Here is a 14,208-nt window from a genome sequence, read left to right as displayed (position 1 = left end):
GATCAGTGTTTCCCAGTCCTGTTCCAACACTACACATTTTGGATCTTCCTTATCTGACCGATCCATTTCAGGTGTTGGGAGTCTCTACTAATTGAGCTGCTGAGTTAATTTAGTTGTTTGATTAGGTAGAGTTTGAAAATATGTAGGTTGGGAAACACTGCTGATGATTGAGGATCCCAGAAGAACATCTCCCAATGTTTGAATGTTCTCCTTAACCTTTTTTTTGTAGAATGATGGAAATTAGAGGGTGCAATTATGACCTGAAGAAGCATAATGAACCGATTCAGAAGTGTGGCTCTAGTTTCCATTACATCTGCTTTGAGGTGTGGAAGAGTTTGAAAATGTGTGTCCAGAAACAGTGTTGGGAAACACTGCTCTATATCAGTGGTTCCCACGTTCCTGAAGCCCATTTTAAGTCTTTGAGTGATGACCTGAATCAGGTGTTTAATTTAAGGGGTCCTGTTATACACTTTTACAAAATTTTGAATTGGTTTTTGGGGTTTACTATTATAGGTTTTGATTGATTTTGATGGATCACTCTTAATTGTTCACATATTTTACATTGTTGTAGCACCTCTCTTCCCAGTCTGTCTCAAACATCCTGTTTACTTACTGTTTCTGTGAAACCCCTCCTTCCGAAATACGAAATGTGTTCTGATTGGTTAGCTGGTCCAGTGTGTTGTGATTGGTGAACCGCTTGGAGCGTGTTCCGGAAATGTAACACCACTTACCATAATTTCATCTGCTCAGCTGTAAATATTTACAATGGCGTCAATTTTGCCATACAAATTTGAGTCTGATTCAAACCCTGGGTGCATCTCAATCATCTCGCTAGTTCAGCAGTCAGGGCACTTGATCAGGGAGTCGGTCATTTTAAGGGTTGTCTCAATCGCAAAATCTTTCCAGTGCACTGGAACGTTCGCTCCCTGAAAAATCGCACAATGCACCACAAAAACTAGGGAGCATCGATGCCTATTATACTCCCTTACTGGAAATTACATCACATTTCTGAAGCATGAAACATAAACCACACGAGCCAACTCAATAAATATGACACGCGAAAGACGATTTGAAAAGACAAAACATTTTTAGAATATTTCAGCATAAACACATCGCTAGTGAACACATCTAATTGACATTTATAATTTATAAGATTCTGCTGAAATGTTGTAAGGACATGTAACAGAACATGTTTAAAGAGAATAAAAAATTAATTGATTAATACAAGTGGTGACATTTTACAATGTTGTCGATTGACGTACGTAATTATGCCGCCTTAAAGGGGTGGTTCACTGGCTTTTTTCTAGGCTTGATTGTGTTTATGGGGTGCAGTCTGTAACATGTGCTAATGCTTCGTTTTTTTAAAAACTCATTATTTTTCACATAATTTACCTTTATTCCACACCGCTCTGTCCCTTCTCTGAGAAACGGGCTGATCTTTCCTGTTTTTATGAAGCCCCGCCCTCAGAAATAGGCGATGGGCTCTGATTGGTTAGCTAGCCCAGTGTGTTGTGATTGGCTAAACCGCCTCTAGTGCTAAATGTCCCACCTCTCTCCTCAGCGGCATGTGCTCCGGTTGTACACAACGGTGTCGCTAATATCACTTATCAGTTTGAGCCGGATTGAGAAGCAGAGGATATTATTTAAGAGGATCGTGCAGAACCTGTGCAAACATGGCTTTAGGCGTGGGCCTATGTTTTTTATTTGTTGTTGTCTCATACTTTTAGATATGCTGTTATTTGTAAGTTCTACTGCTTATGTTAGCTTTTAATATACAGTTTTGTCCTGATTAAAGCTTTAATACAGTACGGCAACTGCACACGCGTCCATGTATAACGCTTCTCATAGCTATGTGAAAATAAGTGTAAAAAAAATGGAACAGAACTGAGCTGATGATCTGAATGAGAGAGAGAGAGGCCGAGCAGGCGACGTGAGGAACAGTATTAAGAACCTCTGCTTTAGAACATTGATTTTGAAACTTGTGAATTCATTAGAATCGTTAGAAGACAGAATCGCGATTCATATATGAATAGATTTTTACGAGCACCTCTAGTTTTCTCTTCCTCTTCTATAAAGCAGCGCAGCTTGGCCCCGCCCCCTTTGCTGTCTTTTCCCGAGGGCGGGGTTTATCTGGGTTTGTGATGTCACCAACCCGGGAAGTAACTCATTGTAGTCCCTACCAGCCATTTTTGTAGGCATTAAACTGCCAGAATTTTAAAAGACGACATCTCCGTTTGCATTGAACTTTCAGCTTCGTAACTTTGCAGATATTGTTTATGCTCAAACAGCAACATTACACACTAACTAACGTTAAAAAAGTGAAATCGCAATCAAACACCCTTTTAAATTGAGTAATCACTGTCCCAATGTGCACTGAGCCAGGATACTTACCAGTGACCGGATTTGTGTACACAATATACGGATTTAGGAGCTAGGGAGCTAATTGAGACGCACCCCATGTTTATGAACAAGAGGATCATGCAGAACCTTTGCAAACACAAATTTAAGGGGTTTTGGAACCGAGGTGGAAGAAACGGCATCTCTTCGACATGGCAACAACGCGCTACTAAAGCAGCTCCTCTTTGTCTTCTCTAGCGCAGCTCAACCAAGCATTGCCCGTGGGTGGGGATTATTTAAATTAGTGACATTGTGACTTCACACTATCCGTAAGAAGCGCACTGTAGTCCGAACAAACTGTTGTAATTCTTGAAACCACGGCTCTTGATGATTGAGGATCCCAGAAGAACACCTCCCAGTGTTTAGATGTTCTCCTTAACCACATTTTTTTTGTGAAATTATGGAAATTGGGGGGTGTAATTGACTTGCAGAAGCATAATGTACAGATTAAGGAGGGTGGCGCTAGTTTCAATTCCATCTTTGAGGCGTGGAGAAAATTGGCCATTTTTACAGCTTTAAGTACTGTAGATGTTATAAATACTTATATGATTATCCAATCTTTTCCATGAACTAAGGGTGTTGGTAACTTCACGGTTAATTATTTGAACTCCTTGCGTACATTTTTAAGGTTCGCTCCTTGGTGCATCCCAAAAATTGCATAATCACCCTTGGGCCCTTGAGCAAGACTTGCTTGTACCAGGTGGACTTTCCCTCCGAACAGTGTACAGTATGTCCTTTGGATGAAAAGTTTTGTGAGGGAGGCTGCTCACTAACTGTTAGCTGCTGATGTGCATTAATAATCTTTACCTCATGCTTAACTTAGTCCTTTGATGTGGAGCTGTCTTCAATTTGTGATACATTTTATGCCCGTGTTGACAAAGTGTGCTCGAGCGCATCAAACATCTTTGTTCTGCACGCAAAGCAGCATGTGTTTTAAATTTAGCTTTGTCCTGTAAATCCCAAAATCTTCTGGATTTCCTACACAGCACATTATCTCGGCATTTCCTGCATGTCATGCTCAAAAATGGAAGTTAATCTTCAGAAGCGGAGTAAAAAAAAAAGTTATTTAAATGCAGAAGGTACTTCTTAAACTTTTTGGCCCATAATATGTAATTTAGGCTTTATTAATTTAAAAGATGCATTCATCCAAAGTAATTTACAAGTAATGAAGAACAACATGAATAGCAAGTGATTTAACGCAACAATATTGTCTATGTTGTTTGAAGTTCTGCAGTTGGTACAATTGGTAGTCATTAATAAATCCATTTTACATACATTGTGTCATTGAGGTAGTGCTGGACAGTATACCGGTTCATACCGAATATTATTTTATTTTTATTTTATTTTTATTATTTTATTTTTGTTATGATATGAATTTTTAAAATACCGCAATATATGTCGCTTAAACGACGTTCGGAACGCGACACTGTTTGAAAGGGGTCCCTTTTCACTGTTGCACTGTGGTGAGGGTGAGGTGTATGTGTTACTAAGCGTGAAAGTTCCGAAACTCAGTGCGCTGCATGAGACAAAAAAGTAATATAGCCAAAACAACCGCATAGCCACTCTTTAGTGTAGATGCATGTTTTTATCAGATGATGCCGCGATTATAAATGAGAATGACTCCTGGTTAACATGTATTAAAAGGGGTCGTGTTTAGTCACAATTTAGTGTGGTATTTTTTGACAATATTCACTCATCATGACAGTAAAATAGGGCATTCTAAGTCAATATACTGCAGTATTTCCTCTCTCAATCAGTAGAAAATATGGTTAAAACCCGTTCATACATGAAAAAAAAAATATTGTCATGTACTGTGAAACCTGTATAGTTTTGAAAAATAACGTGATGTAAATTTTTGGTCATACCGCCCAGCACTACATTGAGGTATGTGCAACAAATTATGTGAAAATGGTTTCCTGTACGATTTAGATCTGTCTCAGTGACAGAACAAATTTCAGTGTAAATAAAGGCATTCTTGCATAAATTCAAAAAATATAAATGGTTCAGATATCCGTTCTTTTATAATTTGTCGTATTTGATTCTGTTGTAGTCCACTCTCATATAAATTGTTGCATTTGGTTCAACATTTGTAAAGCTATTATTGGGTAAATTGCTGTTGCATTCAATTCAGTTTTTCGTGAATCTGTGTGTATATTTTCCATGTTCACCTCAACTATTCGTAAATCCATTCTTGCGCAAGTTACGGCATTTAGTCAAATTGTCAAATCCATTTTTGCTGAAGTTGTTGCATTAAATTCAGTTGTTCATAAATCTGTCATTGTGTACATTATATTGTTGTGCTCAAGTTAAATGTTTGTAAAAACGTTTTTGCAAATGATTGCAGTCAGTTGTTCGTAAATCCATTTTTGCATAAATTGTTGCATTTATTTCAGTTTTTCATAAATCTGCTGTGTATGTCGTTGCGTTCAACTCAGTTGTTCGTAAATCCATCCACCACATACGTCAGTCCTGGTACTGTTTCATTAATGATTGGATGGAGACATTCACCACATGTGGTGCTAACATTTGCCTTTCGCTTTGTGTTTTAGCTTTCCAGTTCCTCCAGCTTCAATGGTGAGCTGCTGCTCGGCGGAGCTGGGGACCAGACACTTCCTCAAAAGTCACACCTGCGGGCCTCTCTCTCCGCATCCCCCGCCGACTACCCGGAGCGTCCCGAAGTCCATTCGCGCCGCGAGAGCTCCTGCAGCACCCTACCGGCCAAGACGGAGGTTCCCATCCATCTCATCAGCACCACAAACCAGCTGCACAAGCAGGGCAGCGTCCAGCAGCAGATACCAACCAAACTCGCCGCCCTCAGCAAAGGCAAGGAGAAGAGCGGGAAGGGCAAGAGTTCGCACCGCACCGACAGTTGGGGTTAGTACTGGTCCGTTTGCGACCAACAAAAGACGTTCCTTGGGAGCGAATTTGCAGATTCCTAAATCCATCTTCGCTTTTTTGTAGCTTCTGTTGACATGAAGCAGATGCTGCCCATCAAGCTGTCATCGAGGGATTCAGACGGAGGTCACAAAGCACGCCGGCCCATCAGTCCCCACCAACCTCAACATTCGCACTCAGGTAAGACAAACAACCGCACCCGACATTCCCGGCCGAGCCTGAACGAGCCGTATCCCGCTGTGTAAACAGTCATTAGGCCCAGCTGACAGGCCTGTTGTTTGGTTTGCTCGCCCTGCAGATTCCCTCAGCCCTCCAGACATGCATACGGACGCCCAGTCTAGCCTCGCGCCCGCCATTCTCAAAACCCACAACCAGACCTCCCAGCCCACCCTCCAGTACACTGTTAGCGACGAAGCCGCCAAGGAGGACGTTATCTTTTTCTGAGGTGTCCAATGGGATGCAAAGACATTGTGTTAACGTTTCGGACGATATTTTACTTTAGGAACACGTTTTAATCCTCCTAGTCTTAACAACTAACAAGTTTTATTGAAGCCTGTAAATTTACGACAAAGAAAAATGTGTTTTTGTTTATATGAAAAAAGTCTCGGTGTTTGTCCAGAAAACCCAAAGACTTTGACGGACAGCTTCAGGTGAAGGACATTTCTGTAGCACGAGCTCCGAAAGGGCGATATGAAGGACGAATGGATGTTTTTAGGTTGCTTATTGTTGTGGTGAGCAATTTGGCACAGCGGCAATGTCCCATTTCATTTCAGACTCAGTATTTGGGACGACTGTTTTCTGTTGGATTTGTTCAGTTTTATTTTTTGGGTCACTCTGGAACATTAATGCTTATGGAAAACGGCATACGTTGACATTTTGAAATTTAAGTCAGTTTTGACTGCACACTGTGTAAACTTTGCTGGATTTCAACTTGGATTATTTGATTTCACAAAAGCCAATTCTATTTCAGTTGCCATTTTATTCATGTGGTACATCTTTTTAGAGATTTCTTCCAAATGTTCACAAAAAATCATATTAAGCAGCGGACATGAAGAGAATCCAAGGTTTTATTAACCGTTATTCTGTTTTTACTTTATATGTTAGTAGATCTTCCAAATGATAGCGATTGATCTGAGTATTTTGGGATTACTCAAATAGAAATCAGACGATGGATACAAATGTCTTAAATGATAAATGAACCATGTTTTCACCTTTCCAAATGATCAAAAAGTCCATTTAAGACATGACTTGGCTAAAATACGAACGACTGAATCTCATGAAAACTATTAAGGAATGTCCAGGTCGTTATTTACCCTGAAAAATCCGTTACTGTATTACAGTAATGAGAATTAGGTTTGTTTGTTTTGTTTTATTGCATTACGATATTGAGAACTTTTAGGAGGAAAGGTTTAATTTCAAAATTTAAATAATCTTAAAATAGTTTTACTGTCTTTTTTTAGAGAAAAAATAAATAAAATATGACATTAATGTACACAGTTCCATTTAAGATTAGTGCCAAATATATTTAAATATTGTGGTAGATGTATACACAGTTTTTATTTTTTGTTTGTTTGTAACAAACTTAACTTAGTTTCCTTACCCATCCTAGTTATTTCCACATTCAAGAATAAAAGCTTTGTTTTAATCTTGTCTCCTTTAAACACATTTCACATTTTTGCATTTCCTCCATTCTTATGACTCACATTCATTTCATTCCATGTCTAAATTAAGTCGCTAAAGTTGTCAAGCATTTCCTCTGTTCTAAAGCTGAACACACAAACAGCATGTGTGATGTAATACTTTGGATTTCAGAGTAATGCCACCAAAGACTAGGATTTAAACCACTCCGTTTCTAAATCTAACCCATGAGCTGTGAATATAACGTATCTCTGATGTCCGTTTCCTGCGACTATGTGACTTATATGTATATGTTGTACATAGTTTCCTTTTAACATAGACGAGATGTAGATATTATGCAAGGGATGTCTTATGGCTACTGAAATTACAGATGGATCATTTGGGTATAATTTGTTCGTTTCATTTTGTAAGCACTTTTTTTTTTTAAATTAATTCTATAATCATTGAGTGTTTTTCAGTTCAAAAACAACCCATAATGCATTGCTTTTGGATAACCTTTGGATTCACCTATTCCACTTGACGGAAGAAGTATTTTTGATGTAAAAACGGCTTGATTTGATATCCATCCTACATTTTGAGTTTCTAGGTCCAATGCTTTTCCGTGGTGCAAGTGAAGGGATATTTTCACACTGTAGCAGATCGGTTTTGACTCTCAATGATGTGTAAATAAACGTCACATGATGTTGATGATCTAATAATGAAGTTAGTGACTAAATGCTGTTTGTCTCACTCCTTTAGCTGCAGCGCACTTTATCTCAGAATGAATTGTTTTCTTTGATTTGTTCAACTGTGAGTTTAAAAAATAAAACATCATGTCGCTTTAAATTGTCACTTGATCCGGCCGGCATTCATTGTGACTGTAGCTTCTTGGTGTCTGTGATTGTACGACATAATTGTATGACGTTATTCCTATGTGAAGAGTATTTCTTGTCAAATATTGCTGTCAAATTTCGTCTAAATCTATGATTTTTCTGTTTCCAGTTACACTAGCCACTTTTCAATACCAGCGAACTTTAAGGGGGACCTCAAGTGTTAATATTTCTGATGTTTTGTGTCTTAAGTTTTTAGCACGCAAGGCCAGTTTTTTTTCTACCACAGCATTGTACTCACTCTACCGAAGAAAAATAGAAAAACTTGTGAACACTTAAAACTGCTGCCTTTAGAGACATTATAGTAATAAAATATGTGGGGGAAAAATCTGACTCCGAGTCTTTACTCTTATTCAAACCTCTGTGTATGGAGAAAGAAAAAAAAAACTTTTGAAGAGCACACTTCATAGAATACTGTATCCCACAATGCAGTGTGCCCAACCTGACCTTCCGTTTCCTGTGCGACGAATGAACAGTAAGTAATCAAGTGCAATGTCGAACTTATTTTTTGACTCCTTATTTGCAAAAACCTACAATATTTTTACGCAAAATTAAAAATGGAAACTAACAGTTTCATGTGCGAAATAACTTGGGGGCCACTCAGTTGATTAAACATAATATAACAAGGTCATGTGACAAAAATGTGGAATAATGCTTTTTTTAAATGTTTACAAATGCATAATGTACAGTTTTAACCATATTTTCCAGAATATGAGTCGCATTTTTTATCGTCTGAAATGAGCAGACTAATAAATTATGTTTGTTTCATACTGATCTGTCTGTCTACTGTTGTGGCCTAATGGTTAGAGAGTCGGGGCCTAATGCCAAGGTTGTGGGTTTGAGTCTCGTACTGGCAGAGATTGTAGGTGGAGGGAGTGAATGTACAGCGCTTTCTCCCACCTTCAACTTGCCTTTGAGCAAGGCACCGAACCCCCAACTGCTCCCCGTGCGCCACAGCAAAAAAAAAACGGCTTGATTTGATATCCATCCTACATTTTGAGTTTCTAGGTCCAATGCTTTTCCGTGGTGCAAGTGAAGGGATATTTTCACACTGTAGCAGATCGGTTTTGACTCTCAATGATGTGTAAATAAACGTCACATGATGTTGATGATCTAATAATGAAGTTAGTGACTAAATGCTGTTTGTCTCACTCCTTTAGCTGCAGCGCACTTTATCTCAGAATGAATTGTTTTCTTTGATTTGTTCAACTGTGAGTTTAAAAAATAAAACATCATGTCGCTTTAAATTGTCACTTGATCCGGCCGGCATTCATTGTGACTGTAGCTTCTTGGTGTCTGTGATTGTACGACATAATTGTATGACGTTATTCCTATGTGAAGAGTATTTCTTGTCAAATATTGCTGTCAAATTTCGTCTAAATCTATGATTTTTCTGTTTCCAGTTACACTAGCCACTTTTCAATACCAGCGAACTTTAAGGGGGACCTCAAGTGTTAATATTTCTGATGTTTTGTGTCTTAAGTTTTTAGCACGCAAGGCCAGTTTTTTTTCTACCACAGCATTGTACTCACTCTACCGAAGAAAAATAGAAAAACTTGTGAACACTTAAAACTGCTGCCTTTAGAGACATTATAGTAATAAAATATGTGGGGGGAAAATCTGACTCCGAGTCTTTACTCTTATTCAAACCTCTGTGTATGGAGAAAGAAAAAAAAAACTTTTGAAGAGCACACTTCATAGAATACTGTATCCCACAATGCAGTGTGCCCAACCTGACCTTCCGTTTCCTGTGCGACGAATGAACAGTAAGTAATCAAGTGCAATGTCGAACTTATTTTTTGACTCCTTATTTGCAAAAACCTACAATATTTTTACGCAAAATTAAAAATGGAAACTAACAGTTTCATGTGCGAAATAACTTGGGGGCCACTCAGTTGATTAAACATAATATAACAAGGTCATGTGACAAAAATGTGGAATAATGCTTTTTTTAAATGTTTACAAATGCATAATGTACAGTTTTAACCATATTTTCCAGAATATGAGTCGCATTTTTTATCGTCTGAAATGAGCAGACTAATAAATTATGTTTGTTTCATACTGATCTGTCTGAATACTGTATATCTGTCTGAAGGGGGAAGTTGTGGCCTAATGGTTAGAGAGTCGGACTCGTAACCCAAGGTTGTGGGTTTGAGTCTCGTACTGGCAGAGATTGTAGGTGGAGGGAGTGAATGTACAGCGCTTTCTCCCACCTTCAACTTGCCTTTGAGCAAGGCACCGAACCCCCAACTGCTCCCCGTGCGCCACAGCAAAAAAATGGATGTCCACTGCTCCGTGTGTGTGTGTGTGTGTGTGTGTGTGTGTGTGTGTGCGCACTTTGGATGGGATAACTGCAGAGCACTAATTCAGAGTATGGGTCACCATAGTTGGCCACATGCCGCTTCACTTCGAATAGTTACGTTTAAAGGATTTTTTGTGGAGTGAGGGGAACTAATCACGTTTGTAGTGTTTACAACGTTGTCTAACATTTCATTTGAAGGTATTTGACATTATTTCTTATTGTAATAAAATGACTTCTAAATTTATGTGACTTCTGTGTTTTTAATTTCTCACAACAATGCCATTTTTATTGTTGCAACTTCCAGAAAAAGCGCTAAGTATCTTAAGTATTTTTTTTTAAATAGTACCCAGTGTCCACCTTATTATTCAGTGCAGACGTACGCTTTTTTTGTTCTTCGAACGTGCGAGACTTCTGATTCGTTAGAAAACTGCAGTGCTGTAAACCGTGAAAATATTTGCACTACAAACCAGTGTGTTTATTATTAAGACAATTTATTCAAATGCTATGATAAGAAATATCAGTTTGTATCAATATCAAGCAGTATAACGAGCAATTTTGTATCGCTGTTAACGGCTGGAAGCGAATGAAACCGGAAGTCTCGCACATACAAGGTGCAAAATAAGGCGGATATAGTCGTATATACTGCGTAGTACGCTACTATTCCGTTTACGAACAGAGCCTATACCTTGCAATTGAAGTTGACCACAGAGGAAACTGAAAAGCATGTAAAACACTGTAGTGATCAGTGCTTATGTTATTCTAAGTTCTCTGCTGCGCGCTATCCTCGGACAATATGGTTTTATTTCCATCTCCCTCTCTGCTCGTGTCGCTTCTGTTGATTCTGGCCCGTGTCTCACAGGAAAACAGACGGAGCCCAACTTAACCGGACCTGGTGTCCGTCTCTCAGGCCATGCTAATTGTAGTGCTGTGGCGGAACACGGCTATTTTCAGGTGTTGTGGTTTTCCTTTTATCCAATCCGTATCTGACAGCCGCGTGTCCAGTAATTCTTTACCAGATGATGTCTTTAGCTTTTGTCTTTGGACATGTTTTTCTGTCTTCCGTCTGTGTCTTGTGCTTGGCTAAGTTTAAACGCTGTGCTACGAGACGACCCCTGTCTGGTTCACAAGTGTCTGTAGTCAGGTCACGTTTTTAATTGTAGTTATTTTCTTGCAAAGACCTCTGTCCGCAAAAGAAAACAAGCCCGTGCTGCTGGCTAGTTGTCTTAGCTGTGAAAGTAGCCAGAATTTCACTGGCAATTTGAAGAATTAGTCACGCTAAATAACTGCTCAAGACAACAACATTAGTAGGGATTATGTGTAATGTAACACATAATCAAGATGATGTTGGATTCAAGTATGGAAGACCATTTCAGCCAAAAAACAAATGGAAAGGTCATGACTGTTTTTCTAGCAGTTTTAAATCTGTATCACACAATTCTGAGTTTATATTTTGCAATTCTGAGAATAAAACTCAAAAAATGTGAGCTATAAACTTAGAATTCTGACTTTCTCGTAATTCTGAGTTTATATCTCGCAGTTCTGATCTCTGAAATTTGAGTTTACATATCATAATTCTGTTTTATTTATTTCACCATAGAATAAAAAATAAATTGCGACTTTTTATCACAATTCGTTGTCCTCGCAATTACGAGTTTCTCTCTCAAAATTCCGGTTTCTCAGAATTTATATGCTATTTAGCATCTCACAATTCAGACTTTTTTTTCTCAGGATTGCTTTCATTCTTTGAGTTTATGCAATTCTGAGAAAAAAGTCAGAATTGTGAGATATAAACTCAGAATTGTGATAAAAAGTCTGAATTGTAAGATATAAACTCAGAATTGTGAGATATAAACTCAGAATTGTGAGATATAAAGTCAGAATTGTGAGATAAATTCAGAATTGTGATAAAAAGTCTGAATTGTAAGATATAAACTCAGAATTGTGAGATAAATTCAGAATTGTGATAAAAAGTCAGAATTGTGATATAAAGTCAGAATTGTGAGATATAAACTCAGAATTGTGAGATATAAAGTCAGAATTGTGAGATAAATTCAGAATTGTGATAAAAAGTCTGAATTGTAAGATATAAACTCAGAATTGTGAGATATAAACTCAGAATTGTGAGATATAAAGTCAGAATTGTGAGATATAAACTCAGAATTGTGATAAAAAGTCAGAATTGTGAGATATAAACTCAGAATTGTGATAAAAAGTCAGAATTGTGAGATATAAACTCAGAATTGTGAGGGGGAAAAGTCAGGGGTAAACAGGTTTACTTAAAGTGCATATGGATCTACAAAAAGTATTTCAAAAAGTATTATTAAATTATTGTTGCAGTTTTTTATTTATGTGAATAATTAATTTGAATAAATTGCAAGCAGTTTAGTCACAGCTAATGCGGAGCCCTGCTTTTGACTAGAATTCTAGCAGCGTTTATTTTCCCTTAATAACGTAAGAACTTCCTGCAATCTGCCTGTATTATTCTCAGTGTTGATGTGCTAATTTGGTAGACAAGCTGAGGCTAACACTTTTACAAGCATGATGGTGTCTAAAATATTCCCCTCTCTGTTACATAACAGCTCTGTAAAGTCTGCACTAGCGATCATGTCCCATGCAGGCCATATAACTTCCTGTCCTGACCCATAAAAATAAATGCATGTTTTTTTTTCTGTGTCCATGGAAACAACTTTAATGACTTTGTCTTTATTGCTTTTCGGGTAATACTTTGTAGTGTTTAAAGAACACCTGTTGTAAAATGACCAATATAATTGTACAATTCAATTCAAGTTTATTTGTATAGCGCTTTTCACGATACAAATTGTTGCAAAGCAACTTTACAGCAAATTAGGTTTCTACAATATTTAGTGGTAGCTTATCAGTGGTGACTGTTAGTTAATGTATGGAAAAATCAATTAAAGACGTAATCAAACAGACGATGAACACTATTAACAGCAATTATTATATGATGCAATCAAACTTATAGCAGAATTTGGTAGTTTATGTTGTTTCAGGGTTGGCATCATCTGAGGTCCTCTGAGGGGTTTGCATCATCTCTTCTCAGGTGTTCTGGATCCAGACTGAAGCTTGTGTAAATCCTAGTTACCACGGGATGTCCAGAATTTTGCTACCTTAGGGAGCGTGATGGATTGTAGCGTGGTAGAAGACTAGTTAGGTACGCAGGAGCTAACCCATTAAGGGCCTTATAGGCAAGTAATAATATTTTGTAACTGATACGGAACTTAACAGGTAGCCAGTGCAGAGACTGTAAAATTGGGGTAATATGATCATATTTTCTTGAACTGGTAAGGACTCTAGCCGCTGCATTTTGGACTACCTGGAGCTTGTTTATTGAAGATGCAGTACAACCACCTAGCAGTGCATTACAATAGTCCAATGTTGTACAAGGGTGATGAATGAAGTTATTGTTCTTTGTTTATCATCATGAAAAAACTAAATATGGCCAGGAAGATAAGGTTACTGCTGACTGATAGTACACCACAGCACACACTGAGTTTATTCATAAGTTTGTAGAGGTGTAATCCAATAAAGTGGCCTGCGAAGTATCTGCTGTCATAGTAAAATCTTTGTGTATTTTGTTACAGGTCAGAAAGTCTTTATTTGGGATTGTGTGTGTGTATGTGTGTGGATGGCTGTGATAAAAACGCTTGTACGCTGTAGTTCTTGTACCAAATAGCTGTTGAAAAAAGTCTAAGATTCTTGCCAAGCCGAATGATCTATAAATGTCAATGGCCTGTTTGACTGAATACTGTTGGCCATTTATTTGTCGTCCGACCTATTTGGTTGCATGGGGATTTTTACTGTTGTAAAAGTGATTGTTAAAAGTGTTGTAAAACTGTTTAGTTTGATAACTGGTAAATCTGTCAGTTATTTGTTTTGATTAATTGGGTATAGGTGCACATTGTTATTTTTAGCATCCTATTGAAAAGCATGGTATTCCTCAGTTTGTCTACTATTCTCATTTGCAAATGAAATGCTAATAGAAGTTGTTCATGAAGTGTAACATTTGTGTATTTAAATTTAAACAATTCTTACGTAAATTGACTTTATTGTGCATAATTTGTACCTTGTGTAAAAACATTTTTACAT

General features: G+C 37.8%; 1 protein-coding gene across 1 annotated transcript in view; it reads left to right on the top strand.

Annotated features, from left to right (window-relative positions):
- LOC107586933 (rho guanine nucleotide exchange factor 18-like) overlaps positions 1 to 6,694 on the top strand; it is a 76,429-nt gene extending 69,735 nt beyond the window's left edge. Inside the window, exons 28-30 of the mRNA XM_016274497.1 lie at positions 4,947 to 5,271; positions 5,359 to 5,472; positions 5,591 to 6,694. Coding sequence (XP_016129983.1) covers positions 4,947 to 5,271; positions 5,359 to 5,472; positions 5,591 to 5,736 — 585 coding nt within the window. The 3' untranslated portion in view covers positions 5,737 to 6,694. The remainder of the gene's footprint in view (positions 1 to 4,946; positions 5,272 to 5,358; positions 5,473 to 5,590) is intronic.
- The last annotated feature ends 7,514 nt before the right edge of the window (positions 6,695 to 14,208 follow it).

This window comes from Sinocyclocheilus grahami, unplaced genomic scaffold, assembly GCF_001515645.1.
Source record: "Sinocyclocheilus grahami isolate Dianchi unplaced genomic scaffold, SAMN03320097.WGS_v1.1 scaffold87.1, whole genome shotgun sequence".
Classification (NCBI taxonomy): Eukaryota; Metazoa; Chordata; class Actinopteri; order Cypriniformes; family Cyprinidae; genus Sinocyclocheilus; species Sinocyclocheilus grahami.
Note: the sequence above shows the minus strand (reverse complement) of the source record. Positions and strands in the feature narration are given on the sequence as shown.